Raw genomic sequence first — 23,950 nt, 5'->3', positions numbered from 1 at the left:
GAAACATCGGAAGAAGAAGATAAGGGTTAAGAATTCAAATTCCAGCGCTCTAAAGCGGGTTGCACAACACTGGCGCGTCCTTGTCGATAAGCGTTATCGTCGAAAATATTTATCTGTATCGATAAATTTGGTATGTACGACCAAAAATACCAGATTTTCAGAAATGATACTAACGAAAGGCCATCTCTAGTTTTATGCATAGCCACGCATGCCCGCTATATCTTAAGTTCGTGTTGTGTTCGTGTTTAATTAAGCTAACTGAAATCGGGATACCAATGTGATAAGAACGCGCGTCCTAAGCGAGGTGAAAAATGTACATGGGCGTGTGAGCAGAGCCGAAACCGAACGCAGAAAGCAGCAAACAATTCCACCGAGCCACCGCCTAACTGCGCAACGGCGAGTAAATTAGTGTAAGTGCCCGAGTGAACAAAAAGAACATTATTATTTGTAGGCGCCATTTTCGGACAAACAGAAACGCCAACCATACGTAGTTATTTTTGCAATATGCGTGATGCGTGTGCCGGGGTGACTCAGCCACGCACACCGCCCACGCCATTCGCTTTCGTCATTTTTCGGTGTCTCTTGTCCCTTGTTTTCTATGCTAATTCCGTTTATTGGCGTTTGTGTACTGTACGCCTAGTGCTTGTGTGTGTGTGTGTGCTCGTATTTGTAGGTGAATGAATGAAAGAGTAGATGACAAATTTTGCATCAAACCCTTCAGTACCATACCTCAAGGATTCCTTAAGGAATCGTCTAGGTACTAGTATTGCCACCCGAGGAATCCTCTAGGTATGTTTCATAAAAACCATCAAGGAATTTCCATAGAAGAGTTCCTCACATCGAGGAATTCGAACAACTCAAGGAATACTGCAGGATTCCTGTAGGTATTCGAAGAGGATTTCGAACAAAATACCCCAGGGAATCCCTGAGGTATACTCTGAGGAATCGTTGAGGAAATACCCCAGGGAATCCCTGAGGTATACTCTGAGGAATCGTTGAGGAAATACCCCAAGGAATCCCTGAGGTATACTCTGAGGAATCGTTGAGGAAATACCCCAAGGAATCCCTGAGGTATACTCTGAGGAATCTTACGGGAATTCAGGTGGGATTCATACGGGATTCACTGAGGAACTGTAAGGATTTTCACCCCCCCCCCCTTTCCATCCAACCTTTTCAACCAAAATTATTATTTTATTTGAAATTTTATTAATACAAGAAATTATGAATTGTTATAATCTATATTGTTATTATTATAATACATTGTTATAATCTATTATTATTTATTATTTATTCTAAAGATTTATACTACTTATTTTAATTTTTTTTTTATTATTATTATTTTTGATGGCCGTCAAAGCGTGCCCCAACAATTTCTCCGGCGGTTTCCCCGGATCCACCATAGATATACTATCTGTAAATAAAATAAATAGAAATTAGATATCTCTTACATTATTTGTAATTAAAATACATACCAATCAAAATTCCATAAAAATTTGGAAACGATGTTAATCTCCTCTTACCACTTACTCCGTCAATATTGTAATTGACGATCAGGTCCTCCGCGAAAATATATTTTAATGACTTTGTAAGGGCTCCGCGCTTCAATAAGTTCGTCACTGCGGTGGTCTGCAAAAATTAATAGGTATTAAAATTTTTTTATATTTAATTTATAAATATTATACTTACACATTCTTCCTTCATGCCGCGGCCTAAGACGAATTCCAACGCTGCCAATGCCTCGTCGGTGGCAATCGGGAATTCCATGTTGACAGCATTGCTGGAGGCCTTTCCCTTAACAAAGAAATAACGTTAACTCCCTTAACGTTTAATAAATATATGTACATATACATATATGTATACAGTTTCTCAAGTAATTGTTTGCTAAATACAAATGGCACAAAAATTTAATTTAAATTATTTTTTAATTAATTTAATTTAATTCAAAAATTAAAATTTTTTATTTTGCAAACAATTACTTGACATACTGTATATAAATATTTAACACATTTCCGAGCGGCTAATGCCGTTTAATAAATATATGTACATATGTACATACATATATTGAACGGCCGCTCGGTATTTAATAAATAAGTTAATTATATGCACTACTCACCAGAATTAGTTAGTATCACTAGGTCACTTATGTAAATGTTTTTTGAAAAATTTAACTTTAAACGCAACAAACGCGTGTAATTCCGATGCAAATTGAACAGCAAATGCAAAGGAGAAGGGGAGAGGCAAGACGAAACCGAAAATTGACAACCGAAAATTCTGGCGCGTGCCAGGGTATAGTCGACCAAAGCAATGCCTTGTAATTAGAATCGCACAAGGCTAATAATCAAACATGAACATATTGGCTTTGCCTAACACAAATAATTAATACATTTCAATATACCATATGATTAGAAAAGAAAAATGTATTAAATATAATCTTAAATATATAAAAATATTTCAACATATTTTAAAAAGGGTATTCTGACGTCGCTTCCATTCATTTGGTTTTCGGCACAGATTTTTTTTCTCTCCCTTCCCTCCATCTACATCTCTCTAATTGTCTCTCTGTCGCGTGCCTCTGCTCCGAAACTATGACGTAGAAGCCTCGAGAATCATCGTCGAAAACCAAAAGCAGGTAGAAGTTTCGTTTCCCCTTTCGTTTCGGACTTGAGTAAACGAAGCCCATGCAATTTGTTTTTGTTTTTCGACAATGTCGCCAGGAATCGTCGGGGTAAGGAATTTTGGTACTGAAGGGAATGAACCGTTACGATCGCAGAATTAGGTCACCACCTCGCTTACACATAGAACCGTTAGTTCCCACCCACTACCCATCGCTCGCTACCTGGGCTTATCTGCAGAAGCCGTAAATGTTACAGAGACTGAAAAGTGGTGATAGGCCGTCGATGCCGTTTGTTAGTTATCAATTGCCTGGAAAATGGAAGTGCATGTGCATGTGTGTGTGTGTGGTTGTTCAGTGGTTGTTCTTGTTGCCCTAATGTGCAACGCAGCATAGCGGGTTCATTAACACCACCGGGTACATACAATTTGTGCACACTTCCTGGCTCGGATCGGGTGCTCGCACCTTTATTTTGGTGTTTCGGAGCCGCTCTCTTCTGATACGATAGTTGAATGGTTAATTATTTGTCAACCGTGTGTGTATTCTATTTTATAACTGTATATGTGTACACTTTCGTTTGGCTTCGCGATCGGGCCACAGTGGCGGTCAAGCCAATAGCAGCGACTGAGATTTTAAAATAAAAAATTAAATTAAAATAATTTGCTAATGAGCAATTTTAATTAAATTGTAAATAACGTATGATATCAAATAATTTACTTTCCACTCTCGCTCCTATTCGTGTGGCCTCCACTGTGCGCGTAAAGGTACGCCAGCAATGGTAGATGTACCTCCGAATATCTAGTTACATAGAAATTTACATACATAGCACACATACATACATACACACTCGCAAGTAGGCGGGCCAGCGCTCCAGCCGCCTACAAACAAACGGTTCAGCTTGCCGTTCGCCTCGAGTCTTGTCGCAACTTGTTTGGCAAATCTTGTAAGTCTAGTTCTTGTCGCTCCGCCGCCGCCGCCGAGGTTTCTATGCTCTTCGTATCTGGCAGGCCGTCTCTAAACAATAACTATTTCCATTCCAGCGTTACCTGAATCGAATACACACACCGACAGCCACCATGTTGAAGTTCATACGAGGCAAGGGCCAGCAGCCCACCGCGGAGCGGCAGCGCCTGCAGAAGGATCTATTTGCATACCGCAAGGTAAGTGCTATCGGTGCTGGTCGGATGTGCTATCTCTCGCGGCCCCGGGCCGGTTTAAGTCAAAGAAACCACTATCGGCCCCACCCAGTTGGCCATCGGTTGGGCCTCTCACACTCACACACCGATTTCGGGACTGGGAGATAGGGGCTGGATCTCAAGTGGATCGGGTCACACTCATGTGCTAGGAATGCCGCAATACAGGGTGCTTTTTGCACAAAATAGCGCAACGATGTGCCAATTGACATATTCAATTACGGGGTCGAAACCAGACCTCCGTCTATCTGATATGGGAGGTGGATGGGGTGCAGCAGTTGCAGTTAAAGTGCTGCCGGAAGCGACCTCTGCCAACTGGGTCAAGAAAACCTTAAGTCTGGAATTTCTGCCCGCCAAGCATTTCACTTTTGTTTCGGACCAGCCCTCGCAGCGAAAGAAATGAACTCGCGTCATCACTGGCGGGGCCTCCATAAACCCAATGACATCATCCAGAGGCAGCTTTATGTTGACCATGTCATGACATTGAAAAGGTGGAATCTAGCTAACGGGGAGTTCTGTAAAGCAGATTCGATTCACCTGCGGAACCTGGCCAATAATTAGTCATCGATAGAACTTTATGGGTATATGGTGACTGTAGCCGAAAGTAATAATTCTGTACACATAGCCTAACATGACCAGATAGCCGGAGTCGGTGCCGCGGCTCGAAGGGAGTGCTGTAGTCGATAAGATTAACTTTGTTTGCGTTATGGGCTTGGGGAATGGTATGGGTTTCGCTGGAGAAACCACTCACCCGGACCGGAATATGTGCCGAGGCTATTGTTTAGGGAGATAGGTACAGTGTTTCCACTGATAAGATTTTAAAGAACCGAACCGAAGGAACGCTGCACCTGAAACTGGGTCAGCAAGGGCTGTGGATTCCGTACCAAGGACTTGGAGAAGCTGTTGCCCAACACGGCCTGAGCCATTCCGTTCTCGGACCACTTTAATAACCGACTAATTAAGTTGGTAGTGATGGTATCTGGCAGTCGCCATTACTGGTTTTATGGGAAAATCCAGTTACAGAGCCGCACAAAGCCGAAAACTGGAAACAAAGCCCGAATCTGTTGGGCCCGTGCCGCCGTGCTGCACTGAGATGCTTGGATGGTTTTCGTGCGGCTTTCCTGTTAGAACCACAGCGGCAATATGGGTCAAGTAGCGCAGCTCTTCACGGTCCACGAGTGAAGAAATCATAATGATGATTTCGGCCGGGTATCGGCCTTAGTCTTGCTCTGAGTGTGGCTGTGGATCTCTTGCCGGAGGGAGGCTTTCTTGGCCCACAAGCGTACGGCTAGCCAACCTTTGAAATTCCCCAGAAAAGCCATTATGCAAATGGTTCTCTCTTTCGAGTCAAGTGGCTCTGGAGCTTCCCGCTGGGCCTTTGTGGACTAGTTCGAATGGGTTTTGCAACACAAAAGGTTGGCTCCGGTCCGCCGCGAGAGATGGCGAAGCCTTCAGTGGCCAAGAACAGAGTAACCGCTAGACCTAAGAACCTCGTTCGTCTTTGGATTTAATCTGAGCTCCTCTTTGTCCTCCAGACCGCGCAACATGGATTCCCCCACAAGCCCTCGGCGCTGGCCTACGATCCGGTGTCGAAGCTCATGGCGATCGGCACCCAGACGGGCGCCATCAAGGTCTTCGGCCAGCCCGGCGTGGAGCTGTACGCCCAGCACACCCTGGTCAACAATTCGGCAGCGGAGCTGAACGTCCAGCTCCTGGAGTGGGTCTACGGCACGGGCCGCATTCTCTCGCTGACAGCCGCCAACCAGCTCATCCTGTGGGAGCCCGTGGGCAGTACCCTGGTGGCCATCAAGTCACTGCCCTTCGACGGCAAACTCAAGAAGGTCTCTTCCCTGTGCTGCTCCCTGAACAAGGATGTGCTGTGGATCGGAACGGAGGGCGGCAACATCTACCAACTGGACCTGCACTCCTTCACCATACGGGAGCCGGTCATCTACCACGACGTGGTGCTGGAGCAGGTCCCGCCCGCCTACAAACTGAACCCGGGCGCGATCGAGTCCATCCGCCAGCTGCCCAACGCCCTCAACAAGCTGCTCATCGCCTACAATCGGGGACTGTGCGTGCTGTGGGACCTGGACACGTCTTCCGTGGAGCGCGCCTACATAGCGCCCGGACACGGACAGAGCGTGGGACTCTCGGTGCACACTGATGGCTCCGAGTTCAGCTGGTACCACGCGGACGGCTCCTACGCCACCTGGAACATAGGCAGCGCCGATCCCCCCAAGAACGTCAACTACGTGCCCTACGGCCCGGACCCGTGCAAGAGCATCAATCGCCTCTTCAAAGGCAAGAGGGGGTAAGTGATTCCCGTTCTTCCAGACGAACGTCCTCTAATGTGCGGCTTTAGTTCCAGCGATGTGATTGTGTTCTCCGGAGGGATGCCCCGCTCCGCCTACGGGGACCACAACTGCGTGTCCGTGCACGTCAGCGATGGGGAGAAGGTGTGCCTCGACTTCACCTCCAAGGTGATTGACTTCTTCGTCACCTACAAGGAGGACAGCGACGTGGCCCAGGTGCTGATTGTGCTGCTGGAGGAGGAGCTGTGTGCCTACGACCTCACGGACTCCAACATACCCGCCATCAAGGCGCCCTACCTCCACTCGGTGCACGCGTCGGCCGTCACCTGCAACTACCTCGCCTCCCAGGTAAACCAGGCCGTGTACGAGCGCATACTGCGCGCCGGGGACGAGCAGGACATCGACTACAGCAGCATTGACTGGCCCATCACCGGCGGTGTGCTGCCCGAAGACGAGGCCGCCGCCGCCTCGGACGAGGAGGAGGCCGCAAAGGAGTACGAGATTCTGCTGACCGGCCACGAGGACGGCTCCGTCAAATTCTGGGACTGCACTGGTGTGCTGCTGAAGCCGATCTACAACTTCAAGACGGCGGGCATTTTCGGAAACGAACACGACTTCCGGGACGAGACGGCTGCTGACAATGCGGACCCGCTGGACGAGGGGGAGCCTCCCTTCCGGAAGGCCGGTCTCTTCGATCCCTACTCCGACGATCCCCGGCTGGCCGTCAAGAAGATAGCCCTGTGCCCCAAGACGGGTCAGCTCATTGTTGGCGGCACAGCTGGACAGATCGTGATCGCGGACTTTGACGACGCCGCCGAGGAGAGCGGCCCCCTGAAGTACAGCTCCATGAACTTGGTCAGCGACCGCGACGGGTTCGTGTGGAAGGGACACGATCAGCTGAATGTGCGGGCAAACCTGCTGGAGGCCAGCGCTGCCCCCTTGGCTGAGAACGGCGTGAACATCACGGGGGTGCTGCAGGTCCTGCCGCCGGCTAGCATCACATGCATGGCTCTCGAGGCCAACTGGGGCCTGGTGTCCGGAGGAACTGCCCACGGACTGGTGCTCTTCGACTTCAAGAACTTTGTGCCGGTCTTCCATCGGTGCACCCTGAACCCGAACGATCTCACCGGGGCCGGCGAGCAGCTGTCCCGCCGCAAGTCGTTTAAGAAGTCGCTGCGCGAGTCCTTCCGGAAGCTACGCAAGGGCCGCTCGACCCGGAACAACCCCACCAACCAGGTTCCGACAACGGTGAGTTCAGGTGTTCTTAGTCCCAGTAGTTTCTCCAATGCTAATGAATCCTTTCCAGCTGGAGGCACGACCTGTGGAGCGGCAAATCGAGGCCCGCAATGCCGACGACGGGCTGGGATCGATGGTGCGCTGCTTGCTGTTCGCGAAAACCTACGTGACGAACGGTGAGGTTGCCGATTCCACATCCTGCTGAGTCCATACTAATATCTGTCCTTCCAGTCAACATAACATCACCCACCCTGTGGTCGGCCACGAACTCGAGCACCGTCTCGGTGTTCCTCCTGCACTTGCCCCCGGCGCAGACCGCCGCCACCGCGATACCCCCGATAAGTGGCAACGCTGCGCCCCAAACCCCACGTCGTATTTCCGCGCAGCTCGCCAAGGAAATTCAGCTTAAGCACCGAGCCCCCGTCGTGGGCATATCCATTTTCGATCAGACTGGCTGCCCGGTGGATCAGCTGAACGCCGGCGAGAACGGAACACCACCCCACCGCCTGCTCATCGCCTCCGAGGAGCAGTTCAAGGTGTTCTCCCTTCCGCAGCTGAAGCCGATCAACAAGTACAAGCTGACCGCCAACGAGGGCGCCCGCATCCGGCGCATCCACTTCGGATCGTTCAGCTGCCGCATTTCGCCGGAGCTCCTGCAGAGCCTCCACGCCGGAAGTCCCACCAAGTCCACGCGCTCCCACGGCGAGGCCGACGGAGCGGCCAATACCAGCGCCACCTCGGGTGGACGCGGGGATCTGTACCACGAGATGGCCCTGATTTGCCTCACCAACATGGGAGACATCATGGTGCTGTCAGTGCCGGAGCTGAAGAGGCAGCTGAACGCCGCGGCAGTGCGACGGGAGGACATCAAGTAAGCATGAGAGGATTATTATGTTTCAGTTCTTAACTATCTCGATCCGCAGCGGAATTTCGTCCCTTTGCTTCACCAACGCTGGCGAGGCCCTGTACATGATGTCTTCCTCGGAACTGCAGCGCATCGCCCTGGCCACCTCCAAAGTGGTGCAGCCCACAGGCGTAGTGGAAGTGGAGCCGCTGGAGAGCGAAGAGACCTCGCTGCCGGCCAACGACGAGGACGAAAGCGACAAGGAGACGGACCTCCAGAAGGAAGTGAACGAAGCTATCAAGGAGCCGCCTGTGGCCACCCAGCGCGTCAAGCCCGTGGAAGTGAGTGTGGACCGAAGCAGTCTGCACCTGGCCAATGGCATCAGCAGCAGCAACTCACCCAACCGTGCCAACGAGACCATCACCAGTTCTATCGGTGACATCACCGTCGATTCGGTGCGTGACCATCTGAACACCACCACGACCACCTTGTGTTCCACGACTACAGAGGAGACTGTGGGTGAGTGAACCGCACCTTTTATTATCCGAGAGCTTAGTGTCTTGCTCGAGTCTGTTGTCTTGCATCTTATACTACATATATGCATCTTATACATATCTTATACACATCTTATGCGCCATTCTTATACCCTACATTAGTTATAAGAGCCATGCCACTATAACCTATGCACTATGCACTTAGTCTTAAGTTTCTGGTCTGGAAACCTGACTACTGACACACTTCACTTCACCCATTCTCTGGTTTTCTGTTTCTTTATTATTTCATCTGTAACTAAGTTAGTTGGAATGCTTATCTACTAGTCTACTGCTTATCCTCTGCTTCTACTAGTCTTGCATACATACTCTTCACATATATTGACCTTTGGTTGACTTGCATCTATATCTTGCTTCTAAAATATCTATGAGTTTGCTATTCCTCTTACCTCTTATACTCGCCCACTAGTCTACACTCTGCATTGGTCCTTTGTCTTAATCACCTACTCTACACCTAATACATGCTATTTGCTTAAGAAGTATCTGCTATTTGTATCTCTTGTATTGTTTCTCATCCTCTACATGACCATACTCACCTCTGCACACTATCCATACTCTACACTACCTTCTCACTGTCTATAGTCGTTTCATCTTTGAGTAATCCCGTCTGAAGTATTTGTCGCTGTGCTGCTCCTCCTCTAACCCCGATGACTTGAGTGCTTATCCTTCTACTTGACTCTCGTTTCTAGATTCGCGCCACTAGTCGCCCCTGCACGCCATACACACACCCTATTTTAGTTAGTAGAAGGGCAGTCGCATCCAAGGCTCGTCCACCCCGTTAACGGGACAGCATGCATGCCTCGCCTCGTATTCCTAGAACTTGTATTGCCTCCAATATCCACTATCCACTATCCGATAGCCCCTATTCTTGTATTAACTCTCTGGTGTCAAACCCCCATCCATGTTGTAGGTCGATAATCTGTGCTTAGCACGCAAACCAACCAGCAGACCACCACCGTCAATGTCAACGACATTCCGAACATCAACATCCCCAACCTGATGGACTTGGCCTCGAAAAGGTTCGTATCCTGCTGAGCAGCGAAGGAATCCCTCTAACCTGAGAGGTCTCTACCACTTACCTTCTCCCATCACCACAGCAACACCACCGAGACGAGCACCAGCTCCGTGGTGATCAAGTCGGTCATCACGAGCATATCCCACGATAAGACGAACGGCGAGAGCGAGGCCCGGACGACCAAGACCACGACGCACGAGGAGAGCCAGTTCTAGACGGGCCAGGTCGGTCCAACACCCAGCATACCAGATGCTCACCAGGAATTTACGGATGAAGGCCAACTCGGCCACCCACTCGACAAGTTTCGCACAATTTGATTCGCATTGACGGAGAGGAAGCCCATTTCACAACCATATCGCACAGTCAGTGCCCCACCATGCTTACGTCTTTGGCGTATCTAGGGGGGACACTCTTGTGTCGGCCACACAACACCACTTTCTTCTGAAGAAACTGAAACTTGATGTGCTCCACTGTGGCCGCAACTGTATTTTAGTTTGTAGATCGACCCCCTGACACTTTTAAGAGACGCGACCGCGGAGGTCAACCAACGGTCCACGAACAGCAACTATTGCATTTTATTCGAAACAACAATCTATATTTAATATCATTGCACGTTATTTTTGTAATCCATGTTTTTGTAAGCCCATATTGTACTTTTACAACCGACGCCGTTTAAATATGATAGTGAAATTTAGCATACCTGTAGTGATTTGATGTTGACCAGGAGTGACCAGCTCCCAGGAGTATTTCCACGCCTACTTATAGACACCGCCCTGTTCCGAGACCCACCAGGTCCACAATTGAACACACATTCCCGGGCCTGGGAGGCGATCAGGGCCGATCAAGTACAATACGAAACAAGTATGCCTTATAAAAATAATATATTTACAGATTTTGAAAAGTATTAAAACCAATATTTACAACATCCCTGCCTCAGCGCCCTTGTTTACTTTCAGGATATAGTATCTCTTGTATGTCTAGGATCTGTCTATCTATAGGATATGTCTATCTCTAGGATCTACTATCTCGGTAGTATGTCGTCTGGAAGTTGGTCTGAGAGATACCTTCTTGGAAGGTACTCCCTAGGAATATTTTGAGGCATTGCTTGGTCTTAAATTCGCTTTCCAAAGTTGCCACAATGGAATTCTCTTCAAGTTTTTAATTTGTGCAACGTTTTGGGCAAAATGTCGGGTCGGAGACAGGGCGCCTTTGATATGTTTCAAGTAATTTGTGCGCATTTGCGAATTTTTATCGCGGCCACAAAGTTTGTCTATTGAGCGACCTGTAATAATGACTTTATGGCTGTATTTACGCGCAATAAAAGGAGAATGTCCTCCGCTTTCGAGGAGCGTTTTAAAATTTCCCGGTCGAACCCCACGATGGGCCACTACTTTCGAATAAAAATGCGAGTTCAGGTTAATTTATTCGCCCGCCCCCTGCCTTCTGCGGCGTCTTCATTTCCATTATGTGCCCAAAAGGGAGCGGATCCCTGCATCTGTAGTAGGCTGAATCCGAAATGCCCTCGAATATGCTAAATCCCAGCCAGCAGCAGGTTCCTTGACGAGAGCCCAGAGCTGTCCTTTTCAAAGCGTGGGGCGTGCCTCTTGAAGGATGTTAACATGCATGCTCCTGGCTGACGCCTGTTTGCCTAGACCCAGGCAGGCCCTCCGCCTGGGCGCCTCCTCGCATTTGCATTTCAATGATTAAAGTGTTAAAATTCCTGCCGACACATGCAGACTTCCGAGGTGCCTGGCCAGGACTCGCCCCTCCCCAGCCCCAGCCGGATAGCGTCTAATGGCTTTATAAAAGCCGAATAGCCCGGCCGGAATGCGATTTTAATATTCCCATGGACCGACACATGGTGCGAAATGCTTGTAAACATTGACTCTTAAGGACATGCGGTGTGGCTGGAAGTATTTGGACTTTCCCAACAGCGTTTAGGAGGAGTATGCCTTTTTAGAGTCCTTCTCAGGAGGTGGTTTCATTTTATATCTTGTAGGAGATGGTCTCTTAAGGACAAGTGGAGTATCTGGAGTTATTGTAGTTTTATGGAAGTAAATGGAAGCGGTTTGTTTCATATGTGGGGTTTTTATCTTGAAAATGGAGGGGAGAGTCCTTCCGTGGCTTACTTGGGGAAGATTGTCTTTGAAGGAAATGTGAATTACCTGCAAATATTTACAATGAGTGAATGGAAGAATAACACTGGTTCTCGGAACTTTTTACAAGTGGGTTCTATATCTATATATATCTCATCGAGTGGGAACAGTCTTCATCAATAGCATACTTTTAGGACCTGGCAGGGAAATGGTTTCTATTATTTCCATCAGCTTAAAAGCAGGCAACCCCAAACTCCGCTCGAAAACTTAGTTATTGATGAGGTCCAGCGATGTCCTCCGAGTTGGACATCAAATGGAAGCGTGCTCTGGAATCACGCACTGATCCGAGAGTGACACCAGGACAAAGGAAGCCTGACACTCGTCAGAGATTGCCTTTAACAAATTAGCATGTTTCGGCTTTAGTTTGGACAGTCGCAGGTAACCAGATTAATCATCTCCAATTACTGCTCCACTTGTGGAACAAAGGGCCCTGCTCCTCTAATTGAAAGTGCGTGAGTGCGGATGGCGTGATGTCCAAACTCTCTAAAAACTAGCCGGCCCACGCCCACGCCCCTCACCCACCAGAGCTACAAAGCTACAACCTGCACACGTCACTCGACGACACTTACAGGCGTGACAGCAGTGGCGGACATTTCACGGATTTTCCGGGATTATCCGGCCGAGTGCCGGACGCAGGTTGCGGGAGGGGGGCTGGCGCGTCAGCCACAGTGCGTGAAGTGCATTTAAAATTTGCATTTTAGCCTCAAATTACGGGGCTGCAGCGTGCGTCGAGTGGCGCAACAATGCGTGGCAGTATTTACTGTTTTGGGCTCCGAAACCGCAGCCGCGGTCTCCTTAATGACACGGGAATTTGTCAAGAGCATTCAGAGTCAACTCGGTCGGGTTTATGGTTGTGTTTTTGAAGAGGACTCGCCTAGTAACTCTGGGCTTTAAGCCTCGACGCACTGCATCATCACTTGTTTGAAATATTCGCTTCGCAGATCCTTAATATTGAATGTCCTGGCACTGTGGAAGCTGTTTTCGCAGATAAACACTGCACACGCACATGAGGGCTTAGTACCCAGACACCCAGAGCTCCCCGGCAATTGATATTCACGGAGAGTCCCAACTACACATGTAAGTCATCGCTCAAGACGCCCGCCTCCGACTCCTGGCTCCTCTCCCAGTGTTTTTCCACAATCCTTTTGTTTGCCCGGGCTTGTCAAAATGCGGAAATATGAGGGGTGGGGGGGTGGTGCTGGAAACAGCTCGAAAACAAACACAAGCTGCCGGGTTAGTTTACCGATGCGGCTTTTACGGGCTTAACATATTAATTAAACTTGGAGTGGAAACAGAAACACGAGCCCCACAGGGTCAACTTTAAATTAAGTTTTAATCTGTTGCTCATATTTAAACAGCCACCCAGCCAGCCAGCCAGCAGCTTTGTCCTCCAGTTTCTGGGGGTACCTGGCCGGGGAAGGCAGTTCGAGAGCGGGATTTGCTTCCGTGCAAGGACCACTTGTGGGAGATGCGTTTTGTGGCCAAATAATCAGTCAGTCATGCTTCACAACTGGCTCTTTAAGATGTAACTGAGCCACCATGCAGGGTGTATCTCCCTGGTCCTTAAGTGGATGGGTTCGATGGATACTTTAATTGAAACTGGCCTCTTGTCCTCTTCCTGGGAGCGGGACATGTGCCTCTTGGCTAAATGGGAAGTTAGGGGAGTCCCCCCCCTCGGATCGAAGTAGTAACTCACCTCCGGAGTAATCCGTCCACCGGTGTGCGTACGAGGGATGTGGCAAGGCCGCTCCCCTGCCAGATTGACAGCTTAATAAATTAAAATGCATTAAGTGGCTGGCGTAGATTTGCGGCAGCCATAAATCTTTCACCCCACTCACCCGCCCAGCGACACGGAAACAGGAGCAGCTACCAGGGGGGCGCTGGCTTCGGGCTTCAGGCTTAAATATTATATTGTAATTCAAATATTTATGGCCATCAGCGCAAATAAAAGTGTCTACTAAACCCGACCCGGCAGCTAGATCCGGCGGTGTCAGTGATGTATGTGGCCCAGGTGAGCGCTGCCACCTGTCACTGGCTGGGCCTTTGACTGAGGCTCCAGCTCCCCCACCCCCTTGTACGGCCGTAAGCTCGCAAGGCAACAAATTCTCACGCACCGAGCCATTGACACGGGCTGCTAAGCTGTTGAAGGCGGCCTGGGAACTCCAGCCTTTGCTCTGCAGTTGCCAAAAAGTGCCTGAAGGTCGCCAACCCCTGGATGGAGGTTGGAGGATGGGGGCTGGGGTGTGGAGACCCGACGTCTCGTCACCAGCCTCTCCCAGATTGCGTCGAAAATCAAAAACATGCAAAGTGCGTTACTCGCGAGGCGGGGGTGTATTTTTCAAGGAAAGCGAAAGCCGTCATGGCCCGGATAGTGGGTGGAATGGGTCCTGACTCGGGTTCTTTAGGAAGAATACTCCCGCGACTTCTGCACTGAACAAAAGTATATGTTAGTCAGAGTTCTTTCGAATGCAAATCCGGCTTAAAGACTTGCCTGAGTACGCTGCAGGATATTACCATTCTCATGGTCTCCCTCCACTAGCTTTCCTCGGTGTAGAAAGGATACATCACTAGAATTGGCCAGGAAAGCCAGAAAGTGGCCGGGGCAGTCGTAATAATCGACAAATCATAATAATCTCGGGTACTCCCGCTCGGTGGCGGCCATAAAAATCGCCTCTGAATGTAGGTACACTTTGTGTTGCCTACTTTTCAGCGTCCGGAATACGGAATGCGGACCACGGAGTCCGGACCAGTGACTCTTGCGGTCCGGCGTGAGGAAGAGTGTGTGCGGGCTCGCCTCAATAAATTGTCTGTTATCATTTTCATGTTTTCCCACTGACATCGGTCGCTGCTTGGGGGTGTCGGGGTCTGGAGGTCTGGAGGTCGTCCGGGTCGACGGGGCGTATAAGCAACGTCAACTTTGAATCGGAAAAGCGGCTTCGGTAGGCGTGGGGGATCCTCCGTGGGACCGTGCTGAGCCTAATTTCCCGGAAATAAATGTGCAGCGATGTGTGCGGACTTAGGAAGCCAAGGCGAGGCAGCCCGCGTCTAGCTGGGCATCCTGGACTTTCTCCCACGGCCTCCTCGGGACGGAGTGCCTGTTGTTATTGATGCGCCAGGAAATTCGAAACTTGTCAGCAGTTGCCGGAAAAGGGATGAATCAGGGCCGGGGCGAAGTGCTCGCGGCCAATCGAATTCCGTTCGATTGCATCCAAGGCGGAGGAGGAATCTATTGGACTAGGAACTTCCAGACTGAAAGTTAAAGTCAGTTGGAACTGCGATTAAATGATGGATCTGGACAGCCGCCACTGAACACGTCTGGGTTGATTAGCGGCAGCCGGGAGAGTGCAGCTGAATTATAAATTATCAGGACTAGGTCTTGGGAACAACTTCCGCTTCCTGATACAGAGCTCCTGTGGGAGTCGAGTGCTTCCGCACCATTCCATTCCACCTGCTGCTTTCAATTAATACCTCGCCCTCTAAAATCAATAAATCAGAACCCTTGAATCCTTGAAACGTCCTGCCGAAGCAGCAGGACCTGGGCCGAGTTGTTAAGCTCTACGTGGGATTTCCTGCGAGTTCGGGTCCGTGATTGCTGGAGAATATTAAAGCTCTGCTGGTCGGGTCTCGGCCGGGCCCGAGTCCTTAAAGGCTCCGGAAAGCAGCTGTCCTTGGGAGGGGGCTGCAATAAGTTTAATGGCTGTTATTGTTGCTGAAAGTTCCGCGACATCGATAGTTCCGCCGGGGAGCTCAGCCCTTTGGCAGTGCGTGTGCAGGGAATCCGGGATATTCGGGAAATCCGAGGGATTGGAAGCCATTAGCGGGCTTGCCGGGCTGCTCACCGAGAAGGGAGCTCGGGAGGAAGGGCCTGCGACCACTCAGCATCATCTTCATCAATTGTTTTGTCAGCACCGGCGCTTGTCGGCAATCAATCAGCTCGCAGTCTTCCCGGAGACTCCCCGGCTCTTTGCATAATTAAAAAAGTATGCGTTATGTCGTTTACCTGACGCTTATTTTGGTGGAAGTCTCCCTCCGCCGAGGCCCAGCCCGTCCTGGTTCCGGACAGGCCGAGAAGCACCGCAACAGAAATCCCGACAGGGAGTTTAAATTACCGAGGTTCAAGCCCGCCCGCCCGCGCCTCCGCTCCACTGCCTGAGTAAGCAACACACCTGAACACCGCCTCCGGCATGCCCCAGCCACGCCCCCAACCGCCCTCAGCCCTCCACCCTCCGCCACACGACAGACGCCACTCGCCACCCGCCTGTTGTTGGCAGCAGATTCAATTAAGTTGATGAAACGACAATTGTCAGGCGGGCGGCTCCAGTGCTGCCCAGTGGGGATTACCAGAGAGAGGTGTAATCAAATATTGGAAATCCTTAAAAATATATATCGGAATGGAGTGGAGATCAGCAAGGATTTGAGGAAGTATATATATATACCCCAGGACAATGATAGGTAGAGGAAGCCAACCTTAATCCTTTCGGCGGAAATACCGCCAAGTTGGCAGACCTGGCGTCGGAGGTCGAACATCCGAACAGCAATCCTGCAACTATACTACAGAGCAGGGCTTTAGACGTGGCAATAAAATCACATTTTGCACATCCTGCGACGGATCCATTCGTCGTCCATCACCGGGCATTCCATTTAAATACCCGCTGTCAATTAAGCTGCTGCTGGCGAGGAGGAGCAGGTGGCTGCCGGGGGGTGGTGCAATCAGTGCACCCAGTGGGGGTGGGGGTGGGGAGGCGACGACAAGGGCGCCGCCCACACAGATTTAACTCAATTATGAGCATCGATGGACGTAACGAGCGTTGGATGGACACGTGTAGTCGGGATATTATTATTACCCCAGTATGCTCGATTTAATTCCATTCAATTGGACATCGAAGATTGCATCAGCAATTGGACTCTCCAGCTCCCCTGGCCCGGCCCCGGTCCCTGCAGGACCCAGGACCCTTTGAGTGGCTCTTTGCAACTAATTGCACGGCAGGACCAGAGTCGAGGCAGGCCCTCCACCGGGCAGCCGAGATGCAGCGGAAACATAATCGAATCGAATTCGCATCGTTTGCAGATTGAATAAGTGAATGATGTGCCTCGACACTTGAAAGGCGCCTCCTGCTCGTCCTGCTCCTCCTGCGGGGGCTCTGGGGCAATTAGTCAATCGGCAGAAGGCAACAGTCGGGACTCCCCCGGCGGACAAACAAAGTTCTCGCGGCGTGGACCCAATTAAACAAACAGAAACAAAGCGGAGCCGAGGACCCCGCGGAGGGCGATGATTGTGCTCCTGGGACTTCCACTGTGGTAAATTACGTATCCTTTTTGAAAGGATTGGGTTGTGTTTTGAATGGGTTTTTAAGATAGTATCATATTTCAGTTTATTATGGTATGGTTTTGGATTCTATAAATGGTTTTCTTTAGATGAGTTGATGATAGCACGAAGGATATTAAACCAGGACTACATCCGATGAGCATCAGGTAAGAACTACACTTTATTATTGATTCATTTGGAGCTCCTAGTAGGTCTGAATAAGGGGTCTTATAGTGCTCTCAGTGTCCCTGTCTTTGGGGTCTACGTTTTGGGGTAATTAGTGCACTACTCTGGGTCGCCCTCTCACTTGACCGTTCTTTGAGAGACGCCGGGCTCTTTCTTTTCTGGGGATTTTCTCGAGTGCGTCTCTTTCGGAGAGACTGGCTCCCCACTTTGCAGTCTCCCCTTTGCGGCCTGGCCGACACGCCTTTGTTGATTCCTTAAAATTTCTCCTTTCAATTATTTTATGCAAATAAGCAAGCCGAGCGCAGATTATGCCAGCTTGACGGCTCCGCCGCCCCATTGTAGGGCCCTCCTTAATTTTCTTCCTCTGCGCTTTATCCCCGCCGAGGCGAAAGAAATCCGGGCTCGCAATCCCAATCCCACTCTCGGCAAATGGATTGTTTTGGCATTGTTGTGCCCGCCGCCGCCGCCTGGCGAGGTCCAGGACTCGACTTGGACGCGTAATCATCTTAAGACGCTCAAATGCGTTTGTTCATTTCGAGTGTTTTCGAACAACTTCAGAAATAAAGCGATTTCGCCGTAATGTTTGCCTGTTTTCGTTGCTTAATTGGAGCTCCTCGGGGAGTTGCCCGTTTCCCACTGGTACCATATCCCCGCCCAGGGCTTTCTTCAGGGGAGTCAGGGCTCCCTGCTCGCAGCTCCCAGAGTGACATTCAATCTGAATCTTGAATTCCTGTCATTAAACTGCGATTACGAATTAATAGTTCGATTGCACTTTGGCGACTGCCCTTCAAAGCGCTAATTAATCAATTAAAGTGCTGCAGCCTCTGCCGCTGAAATTCCGAATTCACCAAGGAATTTATGAAATATTTATGAACCCACACTCGTCCTTGCATCCTCCCACCCGACGAGGGGCGACTGCAATTCGAATTATGGCTGAAAAATGGTTGAATGCCAAACGCAGACCGGGTCCGGGCAGGAGAGACCTTCAAAGGTACGCCAAAGGTACGCGATGAAGGGACATCCTCTTCCTGGCCCATATCCTTTCTGTCCCAGTTCCGTGCCTGAGAGAAAGAAAGTAATTGAGATGTCGGCAGAAATGTAAGTGGACTTTTATTGACTGTTTTGCTGCTCGGCTGCTGGATGACTGAATGGCCGCAGGGACAAGGTTTCCTCCTCCTTGTCGGGCGTCCTCTTCACGTCCTCCATGGCCAAGGTGCCACACATGCCACCCACATGCAGGATGGCTCGTCCCTATCTCAGTGGGCCACAAAAAAATGGCGTGCGTCGCCTTTGTCTACGGTTGCAAGGTACAATGCGTTGCTGGAAAATCAATAGATGCTGTGCTCGGAGGGAGGAGGAGTCCTCCTAAAGACAGGCCGTCGGTTCCACGTACACTCTTTATGCTAATAACAATAAAGGCGAACCAGATAGGAAGGACTCTTTCGAGAAGCAATCGAATGCAAAATACTCTACATTTTCCTGAAAATTAAAGGTTCCTGCTAACTAAACGAAAGGCTAACTAAACTCACTCACTAGACTTTAATCTGGGGTTGGGACTTCCTGGGCATAATCCTCCTCCACCCTATTATACCCCACAGCCCTTGGCGTGTAAGGGGTATCGGAAACATCAGCTGAAGGGCTCCTGTTCCCGGGCAGCTGTGGCGGGCCGGGAATTGCTGTTTTACCTGCCACGACGGCCATCGACGTCCCTGATATGGTTGTTACGGTATGGTTACTGCCGACGTCCTTAGGCCCTCCCCAGCCACTCCTGAGCCTCCTCAAGGGTCGTCGAGTGGCGTTTCGAGGAGCTCCAAATCGAAGAGATTGTGTTGCGGTTAAATTGCGTCAAACATATTTGACATTTTATTACAACAGCGCCGTATCGCATGGTATTGCTGCCCCTGCCACACATGCCACATGCCAGCCCGCCCCCGACGACTTGAAGTGTTTTTCATTAACTGCTGCTTATGAATATTAAATTAAAGCTGCCCTTAGTGGAGCCGGGAGGGGCAGGACGGGCAATCCGCTTAGACCTGCCGCTGTCAGGTGGGGAGGCGTGGCAGAGACAATGCCTAAGACGCCGCATATTAAAAGAGCCCAACCAAATTGAATTTTGCGCCAGACCGGAATAAAGCTATTTGCCCGATCTCGACGCGAATTCAATTGCAACTTGGAGGCGAGGACTTTGTTTCCAGGACCAGGACTATTTGCGTTCTCCTCTCGCGCAAGTCTCCCTTGCAAGGAAAGATGCAGCTCATGAATTTCAAATGAAATTAAAAACGTGTTCCCTAAAAATAATAATAGCAGAACAACAGCAAGGAAAACAGACGAGCAGGGCAAGCGATTGCAAGGCAGGAGTTGCATGCCCCGAGGAGGTTGCAAGGAGGAAGATTACAGCCCGCCCGGCCTGTTGCCCGTCGGCAGGGCCACAATTAAGTCTGGCAAACAGTTGCTTGCAGGCTTTCGAGGAGTGCGAGGAAGGACTCGGACTAACCAGCTCGGCCAGGATGGCACACCATGTAAACACAGCAGCCGGAGGTCGGCCATCTGCAGTTGTCATTCTGCAATCTGCAAGGTTTCGGGGCTGCTTCGAATGCTTCTGTCGAAATCGCCCACCTTGTGGCAACAGGACCCTCGTTGAAGGATACAAAGTATCCTTTAAACATTTCAAGTCTCCGGATGAGAAGTCCAGACCCCATCCCACGCACTCGCCAACTTTTCGGTTACTTGAAAATTCAATTTTACGCAAGATGCGCAAATCACGATTAAGATCCCGGCCGCTCTTTCGCAGCATACTTTGAGGCGTGGTGGAGCCTGCCCCTGCCTGGAGCCAGCGAGGTAGCGAGGTAGCGAGGGGCACTTCCTCATTTGCCACATTCCCCGGAGCTGCGGCCAGGAAAAACTATGAAAATGTGTTTTCAAATTGCGAAACAATTTGTTGACCGTAATTGAACTTTGTCGTCCAGCGCCCTCCCTCCCTACCTCCCTCCCTGCCCCCAGGAGGACGCATCCCAGCACCACCATAATTGTCGTAAAGCAAACTTTTGGCCGCTCATTGCGGGGCTCGTAAAAGTTTTCCTCGCTTTTCCGCCACGCTCCTCCGCTCCGCTCCGGTCCGGTCCTTTCTTCGCGCGCCGCCTGCGGGGAATGGCCGTTTTCAGGATCTCTCCCAGTTGTTGATTTCGCTGCGCTTCCTCGTCCATACGAGTCTGTATCGTGTCCTGGTCCGGGTGGCTTCTAGGGCATCTCCAAGCGAGTGCACTGAAATAAATACCGAGTGGCTTATGAATAACTGACACAACCCACCCCAACTCCAGCTACCAAGATGTTGGCTTCTTGGAGAGATTGAAGAAATGAGTAGAATGTGGCCCCAAACTTGAACCCTTCTCTCCCGGTGTCCTCGGAGGGCGGAGGAGCCAGTTCGCAAAACCCACAAAACAATGCCAAGTTGCCTTTGGATTTGCGTTTTAGGCATCTCCTTGCTTGTTGCTCCTCCACCGCCGCCGTTCTCGGATCACGACGCTATTGTCGCCACATGCATGAATATTTCAGAGGCAGCCTCGGGCCTCTGGGGAGCGACAGGATGGGAACAGGATGGGAAGCGGAACCAGGCCAAGTGCGAAAACCAAACCCAACTCGATGCGAATTCAGAGCCGAAACTTTTGGGCACAATAATTCATGCCTCTGCTGTCTGGGCCACAAATGCCAAGTGCCGATAATTGGCAGGAGGGAGTGGGTCTACCCCGCCATGCCGGGAGAGTGCAGTCAGTCGGAAGATGCACTCCTCCCGAGGCCCGTCCTCCGACAAGAATATGCATTCCCCACCAGAAAATGAACTTGCTCTCTATTTTCTGGTATTTAAGTGCAACCTGCTATTTAAGGACCGGCTTGCTCCTTGCTGGATGAACTGCCCCCCTGTGGGCAGTCGGCTGGCCACATGACCACACCGGGTCTTGAGGGCTGCCACTCAAATCGCACAATCCCGCCTGCATCTGCATCTGAGGCGGGAGGCAGCAGCAAAAAGCGAAAGGGATCCGGGCAGCCCTTTCAAAGGCAGCGCCGCCGGGAGCAGAGTCTGGAGCCGGTGGCGGAAAGCTGGGAAGCTGAAAAGCTGGAAAAGCAGCTGAAGGCCCTGCCCGCGGAGGACGTGTGTGGGAGAAATACCACAATTTCAATTTCAAAGTATCCTTTTAGTCAAAAGGAAATGACATTTACGCGCTTTGTTGTGGTTTCGCATGCATAAAACATTTTTAGTTTTCATTTTTTTTATTTTTATGGCGGTTGCTCCCCCCCGCCCACTCCCTGCTGGGTATTTTTTCCATATTGACGCACTTGCGGCTGCAGTGGGCCTGGAGGTGGGAGTGGGGTCTTTGGGTAACCAGAGCAAGGCGATGCAAATGGTGGAAATTGGACTGCATCGAGGCAGCAGCTCCCGGAGCTTGAATCTCTGGCTGCCAAAACTGGGAATATTTATGAAAATGAAGTTAGCTCGAGAGCTCCGAGGAGTGAATCGGACTGGGGAGTGGTTTGGTTTGGAGTGGGGGGTGGATACGAGAGTGTCTTGTATAAATCTTTTCGCATTCCTTATCTCTCAGAGACATAAAGGAGTATTCTTCAAGAATGGTTGCTCCCAAATGGTACAAATGGCACTCCATGATCTGGATGTGGGTTTAAGCTTTAAAGCAGAGCCGCTTTCAAATCGGGATCTCCTTCTGAAGGATCCAGGCCCACCTGTGCTGCCACTCATTGTTCCTTCATTGAATTTCCAACAATAAGCGAAAAAATCAATGCACAGCTCCAGGCTCCGCTGCCTCGACCTCCCCTGCCCCTCTTTGCCTCTGCCAAAGCGCTGCAAATGCGCTTCCGGTTTCCTCCAGGAACTGGGCGCCGGTGAAAGGGGGCTGGGGGCTGGGAGGGGCACTGACATTTGTTGAATATCAACAGGAAATGCAGTGAATAAACACGGCGAGTTGTCGATTCGGGGACTGCATGAGTTGCATTGTTGGCTGCGGGTTTGCCGTCACCAGGGCCATTGTCGCGCTGGCTGGGTGCACGGCTAGAAAGTATCTAGATGGAAAAGTATCTAGTATCTACCTTTTAGAAAAAAGCAATCACCAAGAAGGCTATGAGCTGAGGAGCCTGATGTCCAAATCGGGTGGTCTATCGAATGGTGTTTTAAAGGCCAACAGTCCTTTGGAGGCAGGACTATGTTCTCAGTGCTCTGGAAGGCAGGAGGGTGGAAGGAGGGGACCGGCAAGGACGACCCGGCCAGTGTATTCAATTCGATTCAAGGCTGGGTTCGATTCAGTTCTATTCGCGGCAGCACTCGGATGTCTCCTCCGGGCATCGGCCAGCAAATAATGCCAAATGCATTTTCGATGACTGAGCAGCGACGCAACAAAGGATCCAGGAGTGGAGGAACCACATACCACCTCCGACTACCGACTACCACCTCCACCAATTGAAACTGGAAACTGAAATGCAATCGACGGGATGCGATGCTCAAATTTGCATTGCAGCCGTTGCGTAATTGCATTCGTCAAAAAACATTGAATGGTGTTCGGCCATGTGTCCGCTGTCCATGGTCCGCAGTCCATGGTTTCCCGTTTATTCATCCATTCATTCATGAGCCGCAATCAAATTAAATTTCTGGCTAAAATGTTTCTGTTTCTGCTCTCAGTCGAAGGTGACGCTGCCGGAGTGCAATCAAAGCCGTGTCCATTTCCCGCCCATCCAGCCGGCCTTGTGGGTTACATTTCAGCAGGAGCAGCGCCACCATAAGCCATCATATTTCCCGCGTCCATCCACCCGTCCATCGTCCATCCATCAGCCAGTCAGCCAGTCAATCATTCGAATCGTTTTCGTTTGCGTTTCGTTTTCGATTCCAATCAATTTGTTTGGCATTTTTGGCTGCCAGTGGCCTCCCCTGCCCAGGCTCCCTGCTCCTTTATTTTTCAGTATTTTTTGACTGAAACACTCTGTTGGCTTCCATCGATTGGTGGAGGCTCTCGAACGGAAACAAAAACGTCAGACGCGCTTGTTGCATTTTTAAGCAAAGGTCTCGCCCCTCGGACCTCTCGGACCTCTCGCTGTTTATGTGGCTCACTTCCGGTCCGGGCTCATCCATCTCCGTCCGGGTAAACGTGTCCAATTTACCAGATATCCCTATCAGCAGGGCATAATTTTTCGGGAGGAGTCCTGCGGATCTAAAGGGTGGCTGCTGGTCGGTGTGGTCCTCGCAGCGTCATGCCGAGAAAACAATTTCCCCAATTACTGCCGACTGCCGATCTTTTTGTTGAAAAGCACTCGGTTTTTGTTGCATTCCTGTTTTTGAATTCATTTATGAATTTTGAGAGGAGGTCACAGGCTAATCCCTGCCTGCGGTGGCTCCTCCCACCTTAGTCCTAGCTGCCAGAATTCCTTGTTGGTATTAAACTTCCAATTAGTTTCGGGCTAAATATTCAATGAAAGGCAATGCTGGCGTTTAAGGAAACTAATCCTGCCAATCCTGCCAACCTGTGATTCAATTCCCAATCTG

At 50.3% G+C, this 23,950-nt stretch overlaps 1 protein-coding gene across 2 annotated transcripts; it reads left to right on the top strand.

Moving 5' to 3' along the window:
- Nucleotides 1–170: 170 nt before the first annotated feature.
- l(2)gl (LLGL domain-containing protein l(2)gl) lies at nt 171–10,690 on the top strand. Of its 2 annotated transcripts, XR_006246307.2 has the most exons (9): nt 171–410; nt 3,652–3,771; nt 5,340–6,118; nt 6,170–7,367; nt 7,426–7,531; nt 7,587–8,226; nt 8,279–8,718; nt 9,661–9,769; nt 9,848–10,690. XR_006246307.2 is itself a non-coding variant. In XM_017250118.3 (8 exons), the coding sequence occupies exons 2-8, from the start codon at nt 3,688–3,690 to the stop codon at nt 9,451–9,453; spliced, it is 3,261 nt and encodes a 1,086-aa protein (XP_017105607.2). In that variant the 5' UTR covers nt 171–410; nt 3,652–3,687; the 3' UTR covers nt 9,454–9,607. The 2 variants fall into 2 exon arrangements, 1 of the variants encoding a protein (XP_017105607.2); XM_017250118.3 differs by lacking the exons at nt 9,661–9,769; nt 9,848–10,690 and adding an exon at nt 9,440–9,607.
- Nucleotides 10,691–23,950: the final 13,260 nt, after the last annotated feature.

The sequence above is a fragment of the Drosophila bipectinata genome, chromosome 2L (genome assembly GCF_030179905.1).
Source record: "Drosophila bipectinata strain 14024-0381.07 chromosome 2L, DbipHiC1v2, whole genome shotgun sequence".
Taxonomy (NCBI): Eukaryota; Metazoa; Arthropoda; class Insecta; order Diptera; family Drosophilidae; genus Drosophila; species Drosophila bipectinata.
This window is presented reverse-complemented; position numbering and strand designations above follow the sequence as displayed.